This window comes from Phalacrocorax carbo, chromosome 1, assembly GCF_963921805.1.
Source record: "Phalacrocorax carbo chromosome 1, bPhaCar2.1, whole genome shotgun sequence".
NCBI classification, from domain to species: Eukaryota; Metazoa; Chordata; class Aves; order Suliformes; family Phalacrocoracidae; genus Phalacrocorax; species Phalacrocorax carbo.
The window spans coordinates 16,774,238-16,796,462 of record NC_087513.1 but is presented as its reverse complement, the minus strand read 5'-3'; the positions used below and the strand labels follow the sequence as shown (position 1 = coordinate 16,796,462).

At 38.6% G+C, this 22,225-nt stretch overlaps 1 protein-coding gene across 1 annotated transcript in view; it reads right to left on the bottom strand.

Moving 5' to 3' along the window:
- The window catches only part of SLC2A13 (solute carrier family 2 member 13), a 164,182-nt gene that overhangs the window by 122,890 nt on the left and 19,067 nt on the right, over positions 1-22,225 (bottom strand). The window contains exons 2-3 of the mRNA XM_064445363.1: positions 11,382-11,541; positions 5,886-6,094 (exon numbers count right to left, since the gene is read on the bottom strand). Coding sequence (XP_064301433.1) covers positions 5,886-6,094; positions 11,382-11,541 — 369 coding nt within the window. The remainder of the gene's footprint in view (positions 1-5,885; positions 6,095-11,381; positions 11,542-22,225) is intronic.

Below are 22,225 nucleotides of genomic sequence, written 5' to 3'. Positions count from 1 at the left end.
ACACTAACACCAGGATTCCTAAAGCATACAGACATTCCCAAACTCATGGTTAGGCACACAAACTAGAGGTATATGCAGAACTCTAAGATACCAGAAACAAATTATTATTTTTTAAATATTGAGGTCATATTTCTATCCAATGCCAAAAAACAACAATTGAGAAATATAGTGTATAAAGAACAAAGGTAATATTTGCAAGAATAAGTCAGCCTTTTAAAAGACTTTAAGGATAAAAGGAGAACCAAAAATCTTATTATCTCTCTTTATCAATTGTTTAATCATACTTTCAATATTCCTTGCCAAGTTTTGTAGAATTTTTCTTGTTATCTGATTGTACAATGATGTGAATTAGTATACTTTCTCAAGATCAAATGTCTCCATGTTTTATTTGCCTGCATTGCATGAATTTTCCATTATCCAGAGGAATTCTTTTTTTGTGTTCAACTCAAATCCCAACGGACACATACACAGGAAGAATTTTTGTTTGTAAGGGAACAAAGAAAAATTCTGCATATCAAATGGGTAAAATACAAGAATGAAACGAAGAAATTTTTTTCAAGTACCTCTTGCATTGGACACACACACTTCCCACAAAATCCAAAGGCAAAACCCACCTGGAACTGACCCTGGCATTTGGTATTGCCACAAGCAAGAATTGCAAGCTAATATAACTACTAACCATATTGGATTTGGGGCTTTCTTCAGCAAATCCTTAGCCCAATTACTTTGTTTCCTTTTGCCCCAAAGAATTCCATCTAACTTCATGGTTACAGGTAACAACAGCCACTTAATATCATAAAAGAGGGATTAACTTCAAAATAAAGATTTGAGTGGCTGGAAGCGGAATGATTCAGAGTTCTGCACAGCCCTACCAGAGCATCACAGTATTACCAAGTTTCATTAAATGAGATTCCAGCTGTTTTCCAATAATAATAAGCATGCCTATATCTTTTTCAACACCAGGCATGTTGGGCAATGGCCCAGGATAAAAAGGACTCACAGAAGTTAGGGAGAATTATGATTAAGAGTGAAACATTGCAAGCTTCTGGTATCTCCCTAGAAAGATGTATGTCAAACGGTTCCAGCCAAAGCCATAGCCAGGAATACTAACAAGTTAAAAATATTACTTAAGAAGAAAAGGTGCAGAAAATAGAAATATACTGGAACCAGGAAAGACTGAGGGTCCAGACCTCCTGCCTGATAATATCCTATTTTAACTGACAGTTAAATGGGTAAAGTTATGAGCTGAAACCTAATGGTAATGAGGTGATTTTACCTTTATATCAGGCAACATTACCTCCAACAGGGAAATACAAAACCTAAAAAAGTAGACTGATTCACTGATCCAATAGGATATTCAGCAAAGTAGTAAAGTGAGTCAAGCCTACAGGAGTGTAAGAGTGGCATGGATACATTTTTCTTGGTCTCAGAAAAAAAAGCTAGGCTATTACAAAAAATATATTAAAAATAATGAAAACACAAGAAAATGTCTGATCTAGCAGCAGTGCCCATTACATAGCATTCTGGTACAGACACAGAATGGTAGGTTAAACAATATTAGAGTATAATAATCAATTTTGTAAATCACTCAGTGAATTTCACAGAAGCAGCATGGTTCCATGCCCCACCGAGCCCCAGCAGTTCTACATAGCCAGAATTACTAAGCATAACGTGCAAAAAAAGACACCTTCATGATCAGAAGTTGACACATATACATGCCTAAGAACAGATAATAAAATGTGAAGGTCCACAGACAGAGCAGATAAGGACAAGAGTCTCAACCCTAATTCACAGGTTAGAGAAATGTGGGATAAACAGGGATGGGAGAGATTACACTGCTCTCCTAGTGTAATTATGATCCATGGTTACACATCCTTCATCTACAAAAATAAATGTCTAGTCTTAATGCAAATGATGTTCATTTCGTCAAGACATTGTTAGTACTATACTCATCACTACTGATTTAACGTGAAATACCACGCATCCAGGCACATCACAGCTCAGTATTGCTGCAAGAGGGGCGCGAGGAAAAACCATGCAGCTTGCAGATGCTTTCACACAGAAAGACAGTACAAACTGATACTCTTCTATGATTTGCTTTGAACATTGGAGTGTTGTAAAATATATAGGAAATTAATGATCTATTTAAAATGTCTCTGTTGGATGCTATAATGATTTCTTTCAGTCTGAAATGATCACTACAGTGGTAGCCTGTAAGACTTTTACAAAAGGTGTGCTAGATAGCTTTGTCGTTATGCACAAAATTGCCACTACTAAATTCACTCCAGAGTGCTTGCTCTAGAATTAGCATTATAAATCCCACTCCCTAATTCACTTAGGAGTACAAATTACTGCATCTATACCCATGTATTAAGCCACTGTGCCAGTGCTTACCTGCATTGCTAAGATTTGACTGCCTGTTTTTAACTAATGGGCAGTACAGAACCTCTGTCTTAACTATACTAAGAACTACAGTTCAGCAGCAGTGTGTCATACGCGTTTTCCTACAGACAGTCACTACAGAACCCTCTCCTAGCAATGTCTTTGAACCTTCCCTTGGTTGCAAACCCCTTCTGAGCATTCTCTCCCCTTTTCTCTCCTCTAAGGCTTCAGAGCCTGAGCCAAGCACTGGGGAATCTGCAAGATCCACAGCATATTTGCAGAGGAAGGCCACTTCACACCTATGAACTACTGCTTCTTGGGGAGCCCACTTCTAACATCTTCCTTCTACCCTTGATTTTCTTATGACCAGCTCCCTTTTACACTACAGCCCCATCACCTAAGAAGGGGATGATGTTAAAAGATGACGAGTAGCTGGGCTTGACCAAGATTCAACTTGTTTAATAATGTTACTACAAAATGCAATGCCCTCCCCTTCCCTTCTCAAAATGCAAGGTTACACCATCAAGTCACACTGGAAGTACAGAATAGAGCACGCAAAAGCAATATTCATGACTGCCAGAAAAAAAGTCATTTGCATAACCAGTCACGGAGAAAGTGTTTGTCAAAGAGATACATACTTTTCCCAATACCAGTCTGAAAGTGCTAAAAGATAAACTGCTAAGCAGTATCAGCAGCAGTGATTTGGCTGAATGTATTGGAAAGGGTAAAGAAATGTGAATCATTTGCTTAACAGGTATCCCACATTGGCACAAAAGACTTCTGAAACAGAAGTTTGCTGCTGAAGGCATTTTTATTATTTTCAAAATAGAAGCTGCTTGATGACCATGTGGAAAATGCAATGAACTTCTCTGGTTTTATGACAGGCATTAAAACCAAACCTTTAAGAAAGTAGCTTGAACAACACAGATGAAGTTTCGCTGTGATTCATTATTTCCGTGACAAGAAAAGTTGATGAAACACTTACAAAAGGCATTACAGTTTTTAGTGTGGGACTGGAGAATATGTTACAGTTACATTCTGTTACTCCCTTGCAGAGAAGGGGTCAAACAGAGGCGGCTTTTCATAGAAAATGATGCCCTAAGAAAGTCACAAAGATGTTTGTGTATCAATCAATTAAAAAAAACCAAAACAAAAACAACAAAAAAAACACCAAACAAAAAACCAAACCCAACAAACTTCTGTTCTTTATCAAGAAAGGAAAAGACAGGAAAGGAAAAGACACTACTACCTAAAAATAAGCCGGATGATTTTCAATCTACAAAGTTATCTTTCCTTGAATGCCACATACACGCACTGCTAGTTTAGGGTCATTAAAGCTTTTTGTAAAACTGGAATGATGCTCACAACATCTGATAGGAATTACTACCATCATTTGTCATTGCTATTAACTAGTGTTTTAAACCACTGTCTGCCACAAATAGGAGAAATGAATACAAGTAGTACTACAGAAATATATTTTAAAAAAATACAGAGAAAAATTAAAAGCAAAACCTTTGCAGAAGCCCACATTTGAGTTGTCAATACCTAAAAAAACTGGCAATGAAATCATGAACAGTTGCTCTTGCACTGCGCATGCCAAATTCAATACTGAGGATCCAGACAACTCCTCCAGAAATGAAAGTAATTACAATTTAACACCACTTGTAAATGCTACCTCTACATCACAGAAAGGTAACAAAAATAACGTATGTCTTGATGCTGACACACAACATGCCTTTTTATAAAAACAAAGACTTTGTGTTAAATGGTATGAAGTGCAATTATTACCAAGTTATAATCAAAACCAAGACTGTAACTGTCTAATGCCCATTTGCTAAGCATTTATAACAAGTGGGACAGCACACACTTTTAACTACCCTCATTATTTTCATACCCCTTTGGTGACAACTCTGAAATTGTAGATTACGTGAGAAGAAAACATTGATTCTCTGTAACCAAGATTTCTCTTAGGCATGTGCTTGATTTAACTAAACTCCAGGAAGTTATTGGGGGATGGTGGGGGGCATCAAGAGATCTGCACATCCCAGAAAACCAGCAACCTCGTAATTGTGCCATTCGAGTTACAAATGTACAGAGGAATGATTTAAGAGCTGAGCTGGAGTCAGTGCCACTGCAGTCTTACACCACCACATTTAGTTTAAGAATAGTGAAACAGCAGCATGAGGAAAGATTTAAGAGAGAAACAAGGTCATACCCTACAGCCCAGTGACTAAAAATAAGGGACTGGATGGGTCAAACACCTGACCCTTTTGTTTCTACAAAGCATAAAAACTTTAATACTAGACATTAAGTGGCTCTCCAAGGAACCAAACAGCTCAATCCCTAATTAGGATCAAGAACTTTGGCACACGACTCTTAAACCCAAGCTGTTCTATGAATATCCACTTCAGTTTTTTTATCAAATCAGCTTCAGTGAACTTCATTCCCAACTCCACAAACTGAAGAACTGGAAAAAAAGTATACAAAGCCTTAAAAACGTAATGGGAGAAAAAAACCCCAGCTCTACTTCACACCAGTGATGCATATTTTGAAGATCCCTTCACTACAATGTAGCAAATAACTTTTTCCATATACTTAATTATTTATTGTAAGGCTCAAAGCCAAACTCAATGAGATAAGGTATTATAAGATGTGGAATCTCAATTTACACAGATCTAAATTAACTTGCATTTTTCTTTCCATCAGCTCTATAAAGTTATAGTATTTTCCTATCAGTGTTTAAAGAAGCAAGAACTGAGATGAGCTTTCCTTAAGAGCCTTACTTGAGATTCCCACATTAATATTTTCAGTGCAAAGCAGAGGAAAAACATGTAGTGGATAGAAGGTCAAAGGAAAGGTAATCTTGCTTTGTAAGTACACACAGAAGTACACACACAAACTTTTGAGCAATTATGGCATAAGGATACAAAAGAGTGAAAGAAGGACTTGACTTAGATGTCGTATTCTCTCGGGGGCAGACCAAAGAGACTTTCAGAAGCTGCCTTAACTGAAAAAGAATCTCTGTATTACATACCTAGTTTTGAAATCTTTCCAAAGGCTGCTTGTCTAGGATATGTTCAGCCAGGATACAGCCTCTGGATAATTCAGGCATGTAAAATGCCTTCTGACCTCTTTAGTGTCTGTTTGGCCTTTTCCACTGATGAAAGGAACCAAACTTTATTTTATTTCCACTCTTCAAGATGTGCATCCTTAAACTGAGTACTTTTCTGAGTGCAATTCTCACATAAGAATAGGTGGTATAAACTTAGAATCTTATACAGCTTTACTTCTTCCTCACTTGAGAAACTGGAAACTAATTTAAAAGGGTAGGATCATACAAGCGTCTGTTCATTTTTGAAGCTACCAGTATAGGAAATATTTAAAATAGCAAAACAGACAAGAAAAAGCAAAACATCAAGTTCCCACAGGCTATGACTTCAACATTTCTTCTCATCTTTATCTCCACATTGATAGGCAGAGAGGCCAACAAGAATTCAGCATACCTGCTCCAACTTCATTTTCTTCTTCTTCAATGTTGTTTTTGATACTGTCATACTCCTCATCGATTGCCTGGTTGCCACGCATTTGAGACAGAATTCTCCGTGCTCGCTGAGTCTGGCCTTTCTGAATGAGCCAGCGGGGACTTTCAGGAAGAAACAGGAATCCAAGAAACTGTATAACTGCTGGAACAGCTGACAGGCCCAGCATGTACCTGGAAATAATAAAGAAATATCTAATATTTGCCTACAAAAACATGCTATGAGAAGACTCAGCTACAGCTACTCAAGCTGTCATTTACAAATCAAACCCTCCCCCCCCCTTGTATTCTTTATCACCAGAAGTTAAGCAGGCAATAATCATATTCTGCAAGTATTTTAGAAAACGGGACCCTCGCTTTCAACTCCAGGAAGTCTCAAGGACATGTTGCCTATTCTGCCACAACTGGCCCTACAGCCACTGGTCCCGAGGACACTAAGTCAGACTAAACAAAAACCCTGAAACATTCCATTAGTTTGGAAACCGATAATCCCTTCAGCAAAGAAACAAGAAAGTAACTAACTGAAAGAGAAAGCAAAGGCACAGAGAGCAAATGGGTACTGCTGACAGCAAAAATGAGACCGAAATCCTGCTGTTTTACAGACATATTAAAAAAATAAACCCAAAACCAGCCAATGAAAAATGCTAATTTGGTCAGTAATATGCATACACAGACACAGGTGACCAAGGAATACACCTCTTGTGTAAGGAGATACCTGTTCTATTGTTGAAAGTTTCTGACTACAAGGTGAAACACTGAAAAAAGTTCACTTCACCAGCATGGCAATTTACCCCAGAGCTTTTAGACAGTCTGCTCTTAAATCTTCAGCCAGCTGCAATGTTAGGTTTTAAATCAAAACTGCATTTTAGATGCCCGAGGGGGCTACTATATCTAGCATTAAGGCTAGTTCTCTGCTCAACAGAGAATTACCACTGGCTGGAGAGTTATGCTTCCAGGCATCAGCACTGACACATGTGACAACACCCACAGATACCATGATTCGCCCCAGATAAAGTGGGGGGAAAAGACTGTGGAAGACAAGCAAACACCAACTTTCATTGGTGGTTCTGGTCTATACGCTTCACATTTTTATATTCTTTCAGTAAAAATCTATTAAGAATAACAAGAATTGCAGAACAATGTATAATTTTGCTCTGTTTTTAAATCTGACCTTTTCCCATTTGCACTTCACTGAGATTTTTTTCACCTCCATTAAAGACTTTTAAACGGTGCTGGCATCGCCCTTACATTATTGCAGCTATCGTAGGTTTCACATCAGTGGTTATAATCATTACCACACCTCCAGAAACTAGCCCTCAGGATGAATACTGAGGTAGTCTGTACTCAATAACAGGTTCACACCATGACATCAGTCAAGAGATTAAGGAGATTTGCTAATCTCTCTTCCAGCTCCTCTCTTCATACCCCAGGATGCATGCCTTGACACACCTGATTCAGCAGTCTCTCACCTGGAAGCTTTTATAAAGCATGCTATGAAACAAGACTGATAATAGAGTAGGAAAGAGAGCACAACCATTAACAGAAACCTTGTTTCAGGGCAATGAACCAAAGGTATTCGTCAAGTTCAAATGCATTTTGGATGAAAATGGAAAAATACTTTCTCACAGGCATCTGTAGATTTAACAAGGAAAAACATGAGCAATGCCACAGGGCAGGAAACTGGAGAATGGGGAAAAGAACACCCAAAAGGTAATGCAAAGAGGATGGCCATCCTGGGACAATGTGCGTGCAGGCCAGTCTCCCTATCCCCAAGCTAAGCCTTCAAGTTCTTCCTAAAAGCAGCAAAAATTTCCAAAGCTCGTACAAGTAAATCTTGGTCTAGAACAAAATTTGTGAGCAAGTCTCTTATTTTCTAACACTTTAAGAATCATTAGTTAAAAAAGAAAGAAAAGCAGATGGGAAGAACATAAATTCAAAACACAAAGTTTGTGGAAGAATTATTAGCTGTGTGGTTTTTAGCCAACATATCTAACCTGTATTACTAATTCACTAATGTTTTCATTCCTTATGTTTTCATTCTCATTCATTAATGTCCTTATTTCTTCCTATGCTCTTCCCTCTCCACAAACTTTTTGGTAGCTGTATACAGAATCACCTTTACACATACACCATCGAAGCTCACCAAACTGTATATTCAATATCTGCATTAGAGTGGTATTCAGAAAGCCTTTTCTATTTCAAAGGAAGAAAGGAACAAAACCATAGAGATTAAATACACAATTGCTGTATTCTGTCAAACTGCAAGCAAAAGGATCTTAATAAACAGATTTAGTCCTTTACACTCATATAACCTAATTTCTGCTCCTCCAAAGCCCTTCAGTCCCTTAAACACAGCAGAACCTCCAGAACTAAACAACTGGGTACCTGCAATCATCTTTGGAGACAAAATCAATTGACACTCCTGAAAGCTCGATCCAGCCTGTTAAGGCTACCAGTTGGACTCTACTGGATTGTTTATCACAGGCAAGATAAAGAAATATACAGAAAGTACTCACTCACTAAAGTCAGTTTCCAATCAACATGTTTCTGGACAAAGTTGAGTACAAGGAAGAGGCGAGAAGGAAAATCTTCAGGTAAGAGCAACATCCATTGCAAGTTCAAGAGTTGTTGCAATTTCCAGATCAAGCAACTTTGATATAACCAATTTAGAGTAAAAACAGGCAATTTTAGACATTTCATGCAGTAAGCCAGCTTTCAGAAATCTAATATAGTTCCTTCCTACACAGAGTACAAGACTTTGCATTTGAAGCCAGATGTCTAGCAGACCTGAAAAAATCCAGCATGGAATTTAATAAGCCTGCTGTAACATTTCTCCTTCTCAGACATACTGCTGCAATACTATTAAGATGGCATTAGCAGGGTTTATAAAGCTAACCTGACATAAGAGTCATGTTAAATATTTGTTTTCTTCAGTTTATTTTTAATTTAATAGCCAGCAATACCAAGAACAAGCAGAGCTGAGAAAAGTAAAGTTCTGTATTGTTTTTTGTAGCAATCCAATACGTAGCCATTCAGTCACTAAGAACTACAATAATTGCCGTAATTTTCCTTCTTATATGTGATGACTCAGGAGCGAACATCTGTGATTTCTCCCCATGTGTTTGCTGGTCATTCTTTCCAGGTGACAGACCATCTGTACTGTTCCCGGCTCAGTCTTAGGTTGCAGTAAACTAGCTGAGCACAGCCAAGTACACAGCCCCCAGTTAACAGCTCCAGCATCACAGCTGAGAATCTTTGGGTCCCTCATCACTACCATGACCTCAGTTTCTGCCCAATGCATCATCAACAGTTTCACTTCACTTCGCTCCACTCAATCCAGCAAACAGTACTTGGCCTGTACGTAAAACATAGTATTACTGCATTAGCAAAAACTATCCAGCATGAGCCAGCAGGCAAGAAACAATTACTCCTCACTATTCAACACACTGTGCTGAATCTGGAAGACTGGGACCACCAAGATGAGGGCAAGCTACAAACCAGGAATAGCAATAGATCACTATGACAGTCATGCAACTGGGGTGTATGACATAAAAGAAGAGGCTGAGAGAACTGCCCAGAAAAGAGATGATGAAGAGATCTAATTGCATCTTTCACAACTTAAAGAGAGCTCATAGTGAAGATGGAGACGGACTCTTCTCAGATGTATGCTGTGAAAGGACAAGAGTCAATAGTCAAAAGTTGCAACAAGGAAAGCTCAGATCAAAGATAAGGGAAAACAATTCTTCACAGTAAGAGTGCCTGAACATCTGAACAAGTTGTCTTGAGAAGTGGAAACGACCATAGTTGGAGATTTTCAAAAGTCTCACACAGCTCAGATCAAACACCCAACCTCCTAGTCTTACTCAACCCTCAGATTCTGGATCTTACTTTTAATTTTCTCCAGTTCAGATAGATTAAAAGGCCTGAATTATACATATCAAAAAGATGGTAACTTGTGTGTAACAAACTGGAGTGACATTTTTCCCTTATTAATCATTTAAATACAACTGTACTTGTCAATCCTTTTCTCAAAATTGAGCACATTTCCTTAACTGCAGAAAAGCATTAGCAATACTATAGAACTAAGTTTTTCTTTCAGTGAATGCTCTTTCTCCATTCTCTGTTAGTGGACATAGAGTCTGCCAGAGAATGCAGCTGCATTAAAATGAAAAGGTCATCAAAAGCTTCACGTAAAAATGTGAAATGCTATTTTCACTTGAGCTAAAGTAGCTAATGCATTTTCAGAAAGCGTAAGGCAGAGCTGAAACTTAAACAAAACTAGATCAGCATGAAGTGACTTTTCTTAAGGTCAAAATGTGACATCTTTTTACAAGAGAGGCAAAGGAAACAATCACATGGACAAGAAGTAAAAACCTCAAACTTCTTGAATCTTCAGACATACACAAACTGAACCATAGATTAAGAAGAAAACATTAGCTTTTTGTTCTAATGCATATTTCTTTACATACTATAAAAAGATCACCTTCCAAGTTCTTCTATGTACCAAGTCCCAAATTAATTGTTCCTCACTTAAACCTCAAACATCAGTGCACCTAGAAATCCCTATCCAGCTCCATCAGAAGCAAGAGAACTCAATAACATTTATGTTGAAAGTTATTGGGTGGGGGGATGATCCTTCAAATTAGGATTTTCAAGTAGGAAAATTATTCCAGGCTGCAGCAACAGAAATCAAAGGCCCTACAACATGCTCCCCTTTCCCAAACTGTTTCAAGAGAAAAGCACACCTAATTAAGCACAAGTTTCCAGAAGCTGGAACGCGTAAGTTATTCCTCCTACACATTTCTGTTAATTATTTTTTTCAAGTAGCACTGCAAGTAAAACACTGAGCCACTGAAATTTCTCATGTCTCTCAAATGACAGACCGCCATAAAGAAGGTAGGTATAAGGCTGCAGTCCAGAAACATCTAATGATGCCTACAGGAAGAAAATAATATCCAGAAAGTAGAGTAAAAGACATCTGTATTATTCTAAAGACTAAACTTAACTATAAAGTTATGCTACAATATCCTTCACTTCAATTTCAATTGGATTATTACTGCTTAGATTAAGAATATTCAAAATACATATCTATTTTGTGCATACAGCATCATACTTGCTGGAAATTTGCCTTTTGAAAAATCAGCATGTATTATTCTAAATGCAAAAGGCAAGCTCCTTTCATAAACATCATGACAAATCATTCAAGCCTGTTGACGCATATTTATTGCTCATCCATTTTCAAGTTTAGTAAAGTCAGAAAAACTAAGTATACTGTGAATATTAAGCCTAAGTGAAAGCCGTATGGATCTTATTTAGCAAGAGTTTAATAATTAAAATTCCATTTCAGTATACGGTTTTATCACTCTATACATAAACTCTATTTTACCAACAGGAATTATAATAGCTGTCAACCAAATCACAACGACGCCAGTTTTGCTTTTAGCAAGGAAGACTCGCAAACCTCCATCCATCCTTTGCGAGGTAGCTGAAGATTCCATCGACGATGCTTGCAAAAAACTGCCCTCCGGTGATGAACAGAGTGTTAATGGTGACTAATCTGCCTCTTAGGTGTGGTGGAGCAACCTCTGCGATGTACACTGGCACAGTCATAGATGCTACACCTACAAGAATAAATTAAATTACAGTTATAGAATTGAAAGAGATACCACATTCCTTTTTCATCATAAAATATTATACCATTTAAATGGAACAAGCTGGAAAAAAATTATTTCCAGGTTCCAAAAGATGAAATGAAAGAAAATACACCTAATGAACTCTAGAAGAATACCCAGAGCAAACAGGTACACACACTGGTTGCTAACAGCTGTATTGCAAGTTCAAGGTTTGATATAATGATACAAGGAATAACTCACTTCAATTCATGTTGCATGTATACTAAGATTAAATGAAGAGCATAAATATATTAATAGTTTTGAAACAAAGAGATGCTACAATCCAAGTAAACATAAGTGACTTTAAAGAGAACTTTAGCACAGTATCCACCTCCAAGAAAATGCATTAGTATTATTATTACGGTATAATTTCATTATTGTTATATAGAATGTATTGTTTCTTATCTTTCTTGATTCTTGCCTTGGTTTAAAAGTATTCCATATACAGTGCAAAAAACTCTACCACCACAAGGAAGCAAGGACTGAAGCTAAAGTACAGGTGCCTTTTATTCTGTCTTAACACTGCTAGTATTTCCTATAAATTATGCAATGGCTCTAAATGAGCCATTTGTGCAAAAAATAGAAGTGCCAAGTGGAACACATACAGGACCGTGCGTGCATGCACACACACAAACCTTCAAAACAGGAGTTCAATGGCATATAAAGAGCAGAGCTGGATGCAGTACATGCTTTGGTGGTCCAAATCCACTGAGAAATTCATGCTCTCATTTGAAGAAAATGTGTATCCCTATTCCCTTAGGCAAACCAACAGTGAAAACCAATGCAAATTTTTTTTGTAATTAAAACTGAAAGTACATTGGTGGCACACACACAAAAACACATTTCGACTGAAGCCAGCTGAGATATAACTTGAGCAGAGTGAGCACAACCAAGCAGCAGCAGGGACATCACATCTTCCAGACTGGGGCAGCTCCACCACGTCCACACCGACAGCCCCACACCAGCATGGGCTAGTGCCATACCCCCAGCAAGAAAGGGAGTCACCTAAAGGCATGCAGGAGGTTCCTGAAGCACAGCTACGGTTTCCAGCTTATGCACAGCAGAAAGGCTTCATCACAAAATGGCAGAGGCTTTGGCCAGCACCCTGCTGCCTGGCTGACTCACCAAACTAAGAGCACAAAGTCATCTTTAGCAACAAAGTTAGCCTGACAGAACTGCTGGGAGCCTCCAAAAGCTCGAGCAAGGAATATAGATTGTTTAATAATAAAATGGCATCAGAAGATCTTTTGTTACAATAGGTAAACGCTCACAGCAGCTTCTCAGCATGATAACCCAGTTCCTGGCAGAGCATCCCAGGATGCACCAATGCCACCTCCTCCTATTGACTGAGCAGCCCACACTGAATAAAAAAAACACACACATAAAAATGTCAGGAGAATAAAAAAAAACCTCAAAACATTAAAAATTTATTCAACCATTTTTCAAAGCCAACCAGAACGCACCATGGAAAAGAGCATTCAAATAGCCCTTTGTGTGTTTGACAGAGAAGCAAATTCTCAAAATGCAGTCCACCATTACAGGTATTTCTCTCACAACTTTCACATCATTGTTTGAACTAATGACAATTAAAGCAATGTACATAGTGTGCATGTAAGGGAAAAGCCTTTATGGGAAAGCATAGAAGCATGTCTGCTTTCTGGAAACAAAAGCCACCGAGGGCCCGCGCAGGGCAGCAGCTCATGCCGGAGCAGAGAGGAAGGTCCCTGGCTCTGCAGCAACCCTGGTCTGGGCAGGCCAGGCCTTCCCGCTCCCCTGACCGCCCCTCTGCCTCAGGCATGGCACCTCACACGCTCATGCTCCGTCCCCCACTGCAGCCTGGCCATCTTCTCACTGTCAGGGCCAGCCCGGCAGGACGTCCAGCTCTGCGGGGCCAGGGCCAAAGCCCCACGTCCTGGTCTCTGCCAGCAACAGGCAGCAGAAGCGTAGGAAAGGCTCAGCAGCAAAAGAAGCATGGAGTAATTCCCCTGCTACATCCTAAACAAGCTTCTAATAATCACCAGGTTTGGGAATTTGTGACTAGGTGGACCAGACGCTTGGTATCTCTGGAGGGTATTTTTGAGGGTATTTTCAGGTTTTTTTCTCTCTGCTACTCTATTAAGACCAATGATCACTAACAAGCCATGGTACTTCCAAGATGGAAAGAAAAAGAAAAAAAAGAAAAAAAACCCTGTGGTTGCCAGTGGCTATTTTATCATTTGATTTGGCCCATAAAGCACCTTCCTTGCTGTTTGCAAGAGTAACATGGAAATGAGAGAATATTGAATGCAGAGCAGCAGGAATGAAATGAGATACCAAGTCCTGCAACAAGCTGCCAGCAGGTATAGAAACAGAACAGGGTCTTGCAATAAATACAGAGAAGAAAAATATAGCCGTGTTTCCATCTTTCAAGGGAAGCTACTGAAAGTCAGTGCCTTGCATTCATCCTCCCCCATGCCCTGCAAACAGAGATACCATTAATAGCTTTAGAAAAATAACATATACACCCAAGAAGGGTATCTCTGAAATAGATAATCATCTAGCGAAGCTAATTTGAAACATAACGATGGCACACCTTTACATGGATTTCACTAGAAAGCTTTTAGATGTTCACAACCAAAACTAATATATGCTCTGTAAAAGTTACTTTTTCCCCCATTCAACTCTTAACGAAGGCTGCTGTTACACAGTATCTGCAAAGAAATCTTGTTCAAAACATGCCAGCCAAATCTGCTTCTCATGCATCCAAAAAGCAGAGCCACACCATTGACCAGACCAACGGCTATTGCCAACACTCAGCGCACATTATCAGTCCTGGGACACTGCTACTACCACCATTAGCCCTGGCCAATGCAACACTTACCACTTCCAGGTGAAACCAAAGCCTACTGCTGTAACCTAACGGTAGTGTGAAGGTTAAAACGTGTCCGTCAAGTGTCTCGAAGAAGAGCCACGATGACAGCAGGTTTACTGTTTCTGCTCTATTCTTGCCACAAAGCTAATGACTACAGGAATTAGCAGTGGAAAAGGAAGCTTGCACACCTCAACAGTCCTGTCACAATCTAGCCAATGATACTAGCTATTCAGCTAGCATTATTACAATAGTTGAAGTTATTTATTATCAAACCTGCAATGAACAGCACATGACTTCCTAGGAAAATCTAAGGAGTTACAGTATTAGTTCAAAATCACACAGAATTGTTTAGATTGACAGCGACATTTGGAAATCATCTAGTCCAAGCCCTGCTCAAGCAGGGTCAGCTAAAGCAGGCTGCCCAGGACCATGCTCAGTTAGGTCTTGACCATCTCCACACGTGGATCTCCCACCAAAACAATTCTGTGATTCTGAGACTTGCATGTCAACTTTCCCACCCAGAGACTTTTCACAACATTGCTGTCAAAACCAGCCTTTTTGGCTTTGTGATTAGACCTTACTTCCTCTGCTAGGTTTCCCAAAACCTCTAAGTTAAATCATCCAAACAAAAACCTCAGTTCAGAAGATGAATTCATGTTCTGTATTTCCAGTTATCATGTAGATATCAAAACATATGCTTTGTTCTCTGAGCTTGAAACAGAGTGCGGCAGGAGGTTTCAGGAAATGGGAGGAGGCAATTAGGAAAGCCTCTCCAGTTTGCCTGGCTGCCATCCAGCAAGCATTCACACACAAAACCAAAGTTCTTCCTAAAAAAATCACTTGGAGTAAAAAAGGCTATTCTGAAACAGATTAAATTAAGGAAGAAAAATCAGACCACTTTAAGGAAATAATCTGTTAGATTCTATAATGTTATTTACATCACAGCTTTGCTTTCAATTGCCTTAGAATGCATCAATGTTCTACAGATTTTCCTCCTCTAATTTTAATTTAAGAAACACTAGATCACAGGAGGGTACATTCTTGTGAAAAGGCATAGTTGGAAGCAAGGCACTAAATGTTAATCAACTATAAAAATCTCTAAAATACATAACCAGTATTCATTATGTAGTTATTTTAATAGACAGGTATTAAAGATTTTTGAAAACAAAGAACAGCTTTCCTAGCAAAATAAACATGGCTGCAATGTAATCGTCTTAATCTTTCATATGAGAATGCTTTCATTTACACTTAGATGACTTATTCTAATATGCCCTCCCTGTTAAATGGCTCACACCAAATAAAAGATTCTTGCTGCAGGCAACTATGTTACTGCCTAACTAATAAAGCTGATAAGTGACAAGATGTGAGGAAAAGAAAATGAAAATAATTAACTGGAAATCTGTCAGAGAAAGTTTAAGCTCTACATTGTGCATCACAGCTATGAAATCTGAGGAGAGAGAGCAGGCAAGACCAATCTTCATCCACTTCAGTAGCCAAGGCATTAACCTTCTGCCCTCATTAAAGAATATAGTTCAGAAAAAAAATATAATAAAAGGTTCCTTAAATTTAGACCACAAGATGCATCTAATTATTATACGGGAAGCATTAGATGGCACGTTGGACTGAAATCATCGTACGTTTTTTCACTGCTAAGGTCACTTAAGAGAATAATTACTAGAGCTGCTACTATAATCTGCAGACTTACCATTGGAAAGCAGAGGCAAGCCAGTGCACAGCTCAATTTTAAGACAATCAATAGAAAGCAGGTGTGAAAAGGCATCTTAGAATCACATTACCATCCAGAAAGGTATTTTCAGTATCAACATGTAAGCATTAAAAGAATTCATTAAGAAATTCAGGAATTAAGTCAACAAACCTACTGACAGGAGGGATAAAATGGTCATGAAGGATAACTCCTATGATAATTAGGAGAATTTAAAATATATTTGAAGAAATGAAATTAAGGTAGCAAAACAAAAGGACTAAAGAAAGAATCCAAGTTCTTGTTTATAAAAGTTTTTGGGACTAAATACTAGGGAGATGGAATAATTTTAAAGACTTTTTTGCAGGATCAGATGGATATAAACGCATCTTGTAAAGACCAGGGCTTGCACTACAGCTCCTATCATGTGTCTAGCAGACATGAGGGAAGGTGTGTCACGCAAACAGATGAGCAACAAAAGCTGGAGACATGGTATTGAATGAGATGCACTTTTACTCCTTGCATAAAAGAAAAAACTCCAAGGTAGTGGGGATGTAAGTGACAGTCATTTCAGTGGCGTCAGCCAATAATCAGCATCAGGAGCAACAAAAACATCGGGAAGGATTCCTGTTGCTGTTTAGGTTACTACCCAAAAGGTTCATAAACACAAGAGATAGGTGACAGGAATTGGGTAACTTTAAAAAAAGCTCACACAACCCAATCGGCCTTTCATGCCTAGGAATAAAGAGATGGTTAACCAGAAGTGCTAAGGAGGCACATCCTGGAGTTGGTGTCTCTTTGCCTCATGGTTCTTCCCTCCAGCTCATGCTGACCCTTTGTGTCAACACCAGGTAAATCAGGGAATACAACCAGCTAAAAGGATATCCACCTGCCCATTGAGGGGTTTGTACCACTCGGCTCCCTTATAGAGCTGATGATGAGATCAAAAGCCTGTACTGGCCCATAGACAGGACTACACATGATAATCATAAAATGGTTTGGGTTGGAAGGGACCTTTAGAGGTCAGCTAGTCCAACCCCCCTGCAGTGAGCAGGGACATCTTCAACTAGATCAGGTTGCTCAGAGCCCCATCCAACCTGACCTTGAATGTTTCCAGGGATGGAGCATCTGCCACCTCTCTGGGCAACCTGTGCCAGTGTTTCACCCCCTCATAGTAAAAAATTTTTTCCTTATATCCAGTCTAAAATGGAGAGACTAATAATGGAGACTGGCTTGAACTGCCATGGGACTCCAGACTGTCCAGTTGGAAACTAAAATCAGGATATGAAATAATCACAAGAAACAAAAAGCAGAGATAGCCCTGATCCTATTTCAGAGTACAGCAACTGAGCCAACAGTCACAGCTTATTACAGACATTTGTATTGTTAGGAGTTCCAAATAAAGGGGCAGAAACAGCAGTTACTAAAACACCTCCTTTTAGGAGAATACTCATGGGAATGAGGCATTCTTCACTAACATAGAAAGCTGTACTGAGATACTTAACTAAGGTGGTAGTTTTGTTTTTTCACATATCTTAGAATGAACTTGTAAGAGCAAATTATCATTAAAATGTTAGAATTTAATGCCACCAACTTCAAAAGTTTGCTTCATTAAGAAGCTGCCCATAGCGGTTTGTACTACTTGTAAGGATTCCGAGAAGCTTTGGCAAGGGATTCCACAGATGGAGAATTTGTGGAGGCAACCTGATGAAACAGCAAGTTTATGGCAAAGAAAATCAGGAATTAAATATTAATAAAAAGCTTAACAGAGGTTGTTATGCTACGAGAAAGTTTGAATATGAATTCAAGGTTTGTTTGTTATTTGTTTGTTTTTTAATTAAATAGTAAATTCTAAAGTGGACAGGGGAAACTTGCCAAGCTATAACTAAACAGCAGGCTAATGTCTTTTTCCAGCAACCTTGCAGGAAATCTGATAAACTTCTGACATCTTGGATATTGGACATGCAATCTAAATTTAGTGCCTTGAAACACTATTGATCCCAGAAGTACATCAGATTACACAGGCAAAGAGACTTTCATTGAGTATTTTCTTTCAGTTGTGTTCCCACAGATTATACTCTAAGGTTTTTATTTTATTTCTGACAAGAATAGCATTCTTCCCAACCCACAATTTTAGAACACTGCTCACATCTCAGTGGTAATATTCAAGAGGACAAGGGCAACGCGCTGGTTAACTTTTTGAAAGAAGTGACAAGTTCCACAATAATTTTATATTCTTTACTGTCAATCTAAGAAGAATCAATTTAATTAGTTTGTGCAGAGAAAAATGCCTGTCATTGAGAAAATGGATACATTTTACCTGCAAAGGATATTTAAAAGACCATTAGCTTTCAAACACACATACAGGACATGTGTCAACAACCAGCCACCTCTATTCTACAGACAACTCCACAACATATTTTAATTATACAGCGCAACTTAAACAAAAATTAAGCCTTTTCATACTCTTGTAGAGTCCTTTTCTGTTGTTAGAGTTAACACCGCAGTTTTTAGTAATAACAGTCAACCTAAGGGGACATTAGAGTGCCTCATTAAAGATGCTAATAGGAAATACTTGAGAAAGCAATGCATTTGAACACTGTTTTAGTACACTAACCACTTCCCTAGCAGATGAAGTTAAAGTCTTCATTGAAACAGCTTGTATTTGAGTGAGAACATCAGAGGAAAGCTCAAGGCCCCTCTAATATCTAGCCTTTCCACCCACTGCATATATCTAGTAAAGGCATTATCAGCAGTTTATAACTGGTTACTGAAAGTTATTTCAAGGATGACTGGCAGCCCACTTTCCCATTTCAATCTCTCCCCTAGATCAGATTAGAAAAAGTACATTTCTTAGCACTGGCACAACTGTACTTGGCATGAGCAGAGCTCTGAAATACGTAAGGGCAGTGGGACAAGCCATTAGCAGTAAAACCACATTGCTTAGTGAGAACATAAATCACAGTAACGGGCAGGTCTAGGTGTGCCTCCTCTAGAATAGGGGTCCAACCTCAGCAGACTTCATTCAAGTTTTGTATTTTATTTAAACACTAATTTATTAAATCAGAGAGAGCTGGTTCATCATAGTTAAAGAACCCGTACTGCTGACCATCTAATACACTAAGTAATCGCAGATCTCTGTGTCCCTATCTAGCCACTAGCCCAATCCAGAGTAACTAATAATACAATTAGTGAAAAAAACGTATGTTACTATGTGGCATCCAACTGTGAAGTCCAAGGCCCAGAACTATCTGAAGAAAAATAAATAAAGCTCCTCACAAGTTGCTACTGTTTATAATTTACAGAACAAACATATCTTAATAAGCCTGGATGAATAATTCTTTCTGTTGACCACAAGAAGATTTTTCAATGTCGTGTGTACAAAATCCTCCTTCACCTAAGAAAAAAACCAACTCAAATTGTATTCACTAGAAACAACCACAACTGTCATATTGTAAATGCAAACGCCCCAGAAAGATAGCATCAGCCTTTGTGAATTGCATTACACACAAAAGTAATTTCAAGTTTCAAACTCTCCCTTGATCAAAAAATACAGATGCAAACCCAGATCATAAAAAACTAAGATGCCAACACAGAGTACAATTCCTGTATAATAAAAGTGCTAAGACTTCTCTGACATCTTCAGGGCAGCATCTTGCAAGAAGAGCATAAGGAAACAACGTATCATAATAGAGACACATGAATATTCAATGAATTGAGTAATCAAGAAGGGAGTATTTATCACAGTCCTTATTCTCCTACACTGAAATTCTGCAAGTCAAGGAATCTTTTTAATCTGGGAACTGGGTCGTTATGAAATGGGAAAATAAGTGAGCCATGACACCTGAAGCAAGATAGACAACCTACCATGTACAGGCTAGAGCATGAAAGCTTATTAAAATAAAACCAAGTTTACTCAGTTTATTAAAAGAAAACTTAGTTTGGCAAAAATTTGAATATATACTAAAAATTTGCAGGAATCTTTAATAACACACATGCAGTAAATAAAAAAATACTACCCACAGCCAGAAAACTGCAGGCATTCTGTTCTACCAAATCACTTCCCAATGCAGAGGGGGATACAAATCATGTCACAATCTGTGGATACCAAAATAGTAAGTTGGAGAACTAGAGGAGGAGAAAATAATTCTTCTGTAGGAAAACTGTCAAACCGTAGGAACAGAAAGAGAATTTTACATGAAAGCAAATAGAACTGAGAAAGTTTTTAAGGTCAGATGAAAGTAACTGTAAGTGTTCGAACCACTTTAACTGTAGGGTTCTATTCGACCTCAGCCTCAGAGTTAGTACTATACATAGGACAGCTCATTTTGGGGAGGGAATTTTTAAAACAAATAATTTTTTTCTATTCAAAGTTATTTTAAGATTATTCAAGGTTACAGTAATCCAAAAACATGTAAAGGGAAGCTTTATTTTAAGTGGCAAAGTCAGAGGGAGAGAGAGTGAGATTTAATTAACCAGAGACAAAATAGTCAAGGTAAACATCCAGAAAATTTGAAGCAGAGATCTTTGCAACTGTCCAAAGCATAAGAGCATGCCTAGCACTACAGATGTCAGATCACAGTTTCCGCTCCCCAGAAACCCAGAATTAGTTACCCATATTCAGTCTTTCTTTATGGCCAGCACATATTCCTTTTAATCCAGGTTGTGAAACGCCCAGTCAGCATCTCCCCACTCAGCTGCCCTAGTTCCAAGGTATCCTACAGAGGGACCTCCTTCTCACAGCATGCCGTAATGAGAACCTGTGCTTGTAGTTCACAGGGGTAGTTCCAGAAAGCTGGCATGTTTAAAACCAGTTACCCACTTCATGCATTATAAAAATGTAACAACTGAACAGGTAATTCATCAAGCTAGCTCATAAGCAACAGTTCCTTCAAAATACATAAGCAAAGTAATTGGTTGCTAACCTACACCTACCTTTCAATAAACAAGAGAGTTAAAAAGTCTATTGCTGGATCACCTATGTAGCTATCAACTTGTATTTAGCAACTTTCAACATTGAAATGGATTTTCTCCTTTTTCTGAAGTGATCTAGACAGGAGCAGATTAAGTATTTCTGGAACAGCATTTTTAGGAAAGCCTACATAGGAAAAACTTTCTCAAAAAGTATGTGTGTGTGCACACAGGCACGCAGGGGAAAGAGTATCATTAATTTTCAATATTGAATTTGCTATGGTCCCCTCTACTTGAAAGGTACCAGGAATTGTGAAATGCATTTCTGAACCGTTATAGCATACAATATTAAAAATCAGCCCTAAAAGTGACTAAGAGCTACCAAAAGCAACTAGTAATAAGTCCTAATTTGTTTTGTTTCTGAATTAATTTTGATCTAGCGCTACTTGCACAGATTCTGGAACTTACAAGCTGCGGAAGATCCTTCATTGTGAAAGAATGAAGCAACATAGATTTTTATACTACTCAGTGCAACCTTTATTTTTACCATATTGCAAAAGCTTCTCACTTCAGAAAATAAGAGCATTTTATTTTTCTTTCACTTGAAAATTATAAATGCATCATGGTAGTTTTCTTTATGACAGCTTGTACAAACATGTAAGACAAGTATTACCTAATCTGCTTTAAAGTGAAGCTTTTAGTTCAAATAAATAGTAATTGATATAAGCAGCGCTTTGCTGTAGACATTCTTTAGCACACGCAGACTATGCACTATACGTGCCGCTTGCTTACACCGATGAAGAACAGGCAGAAGAAGTTGGCGGAGTCCTCAGGCAGTCACTGCCAAAGACAAGGAGTTGCTTCCCCAGCCAGTGGCTCCTCCCCTTCCAGCAAGGCAGCAGATGAGGATGCGTATCTACCTCAGCTACTCCATCTCCCATTCAAGACTTGATCCGGTGGCTGACACGGACTCGTGCTAAGGCACAAGATGACAACAAGCGCTGAGTGGCTGACCATCAGCTCTTTCTGCTGACTCAGCCAAGCTAACAGCGATTTCCAGGGAAGTAGGGCTTTATAACAACCCAGAAAGATTTGGCAGGACTCCCCTGCATAACCACTCATATACACTAGAAAGCCAGCATTATGAACACCGTACAGTCTTTACATGG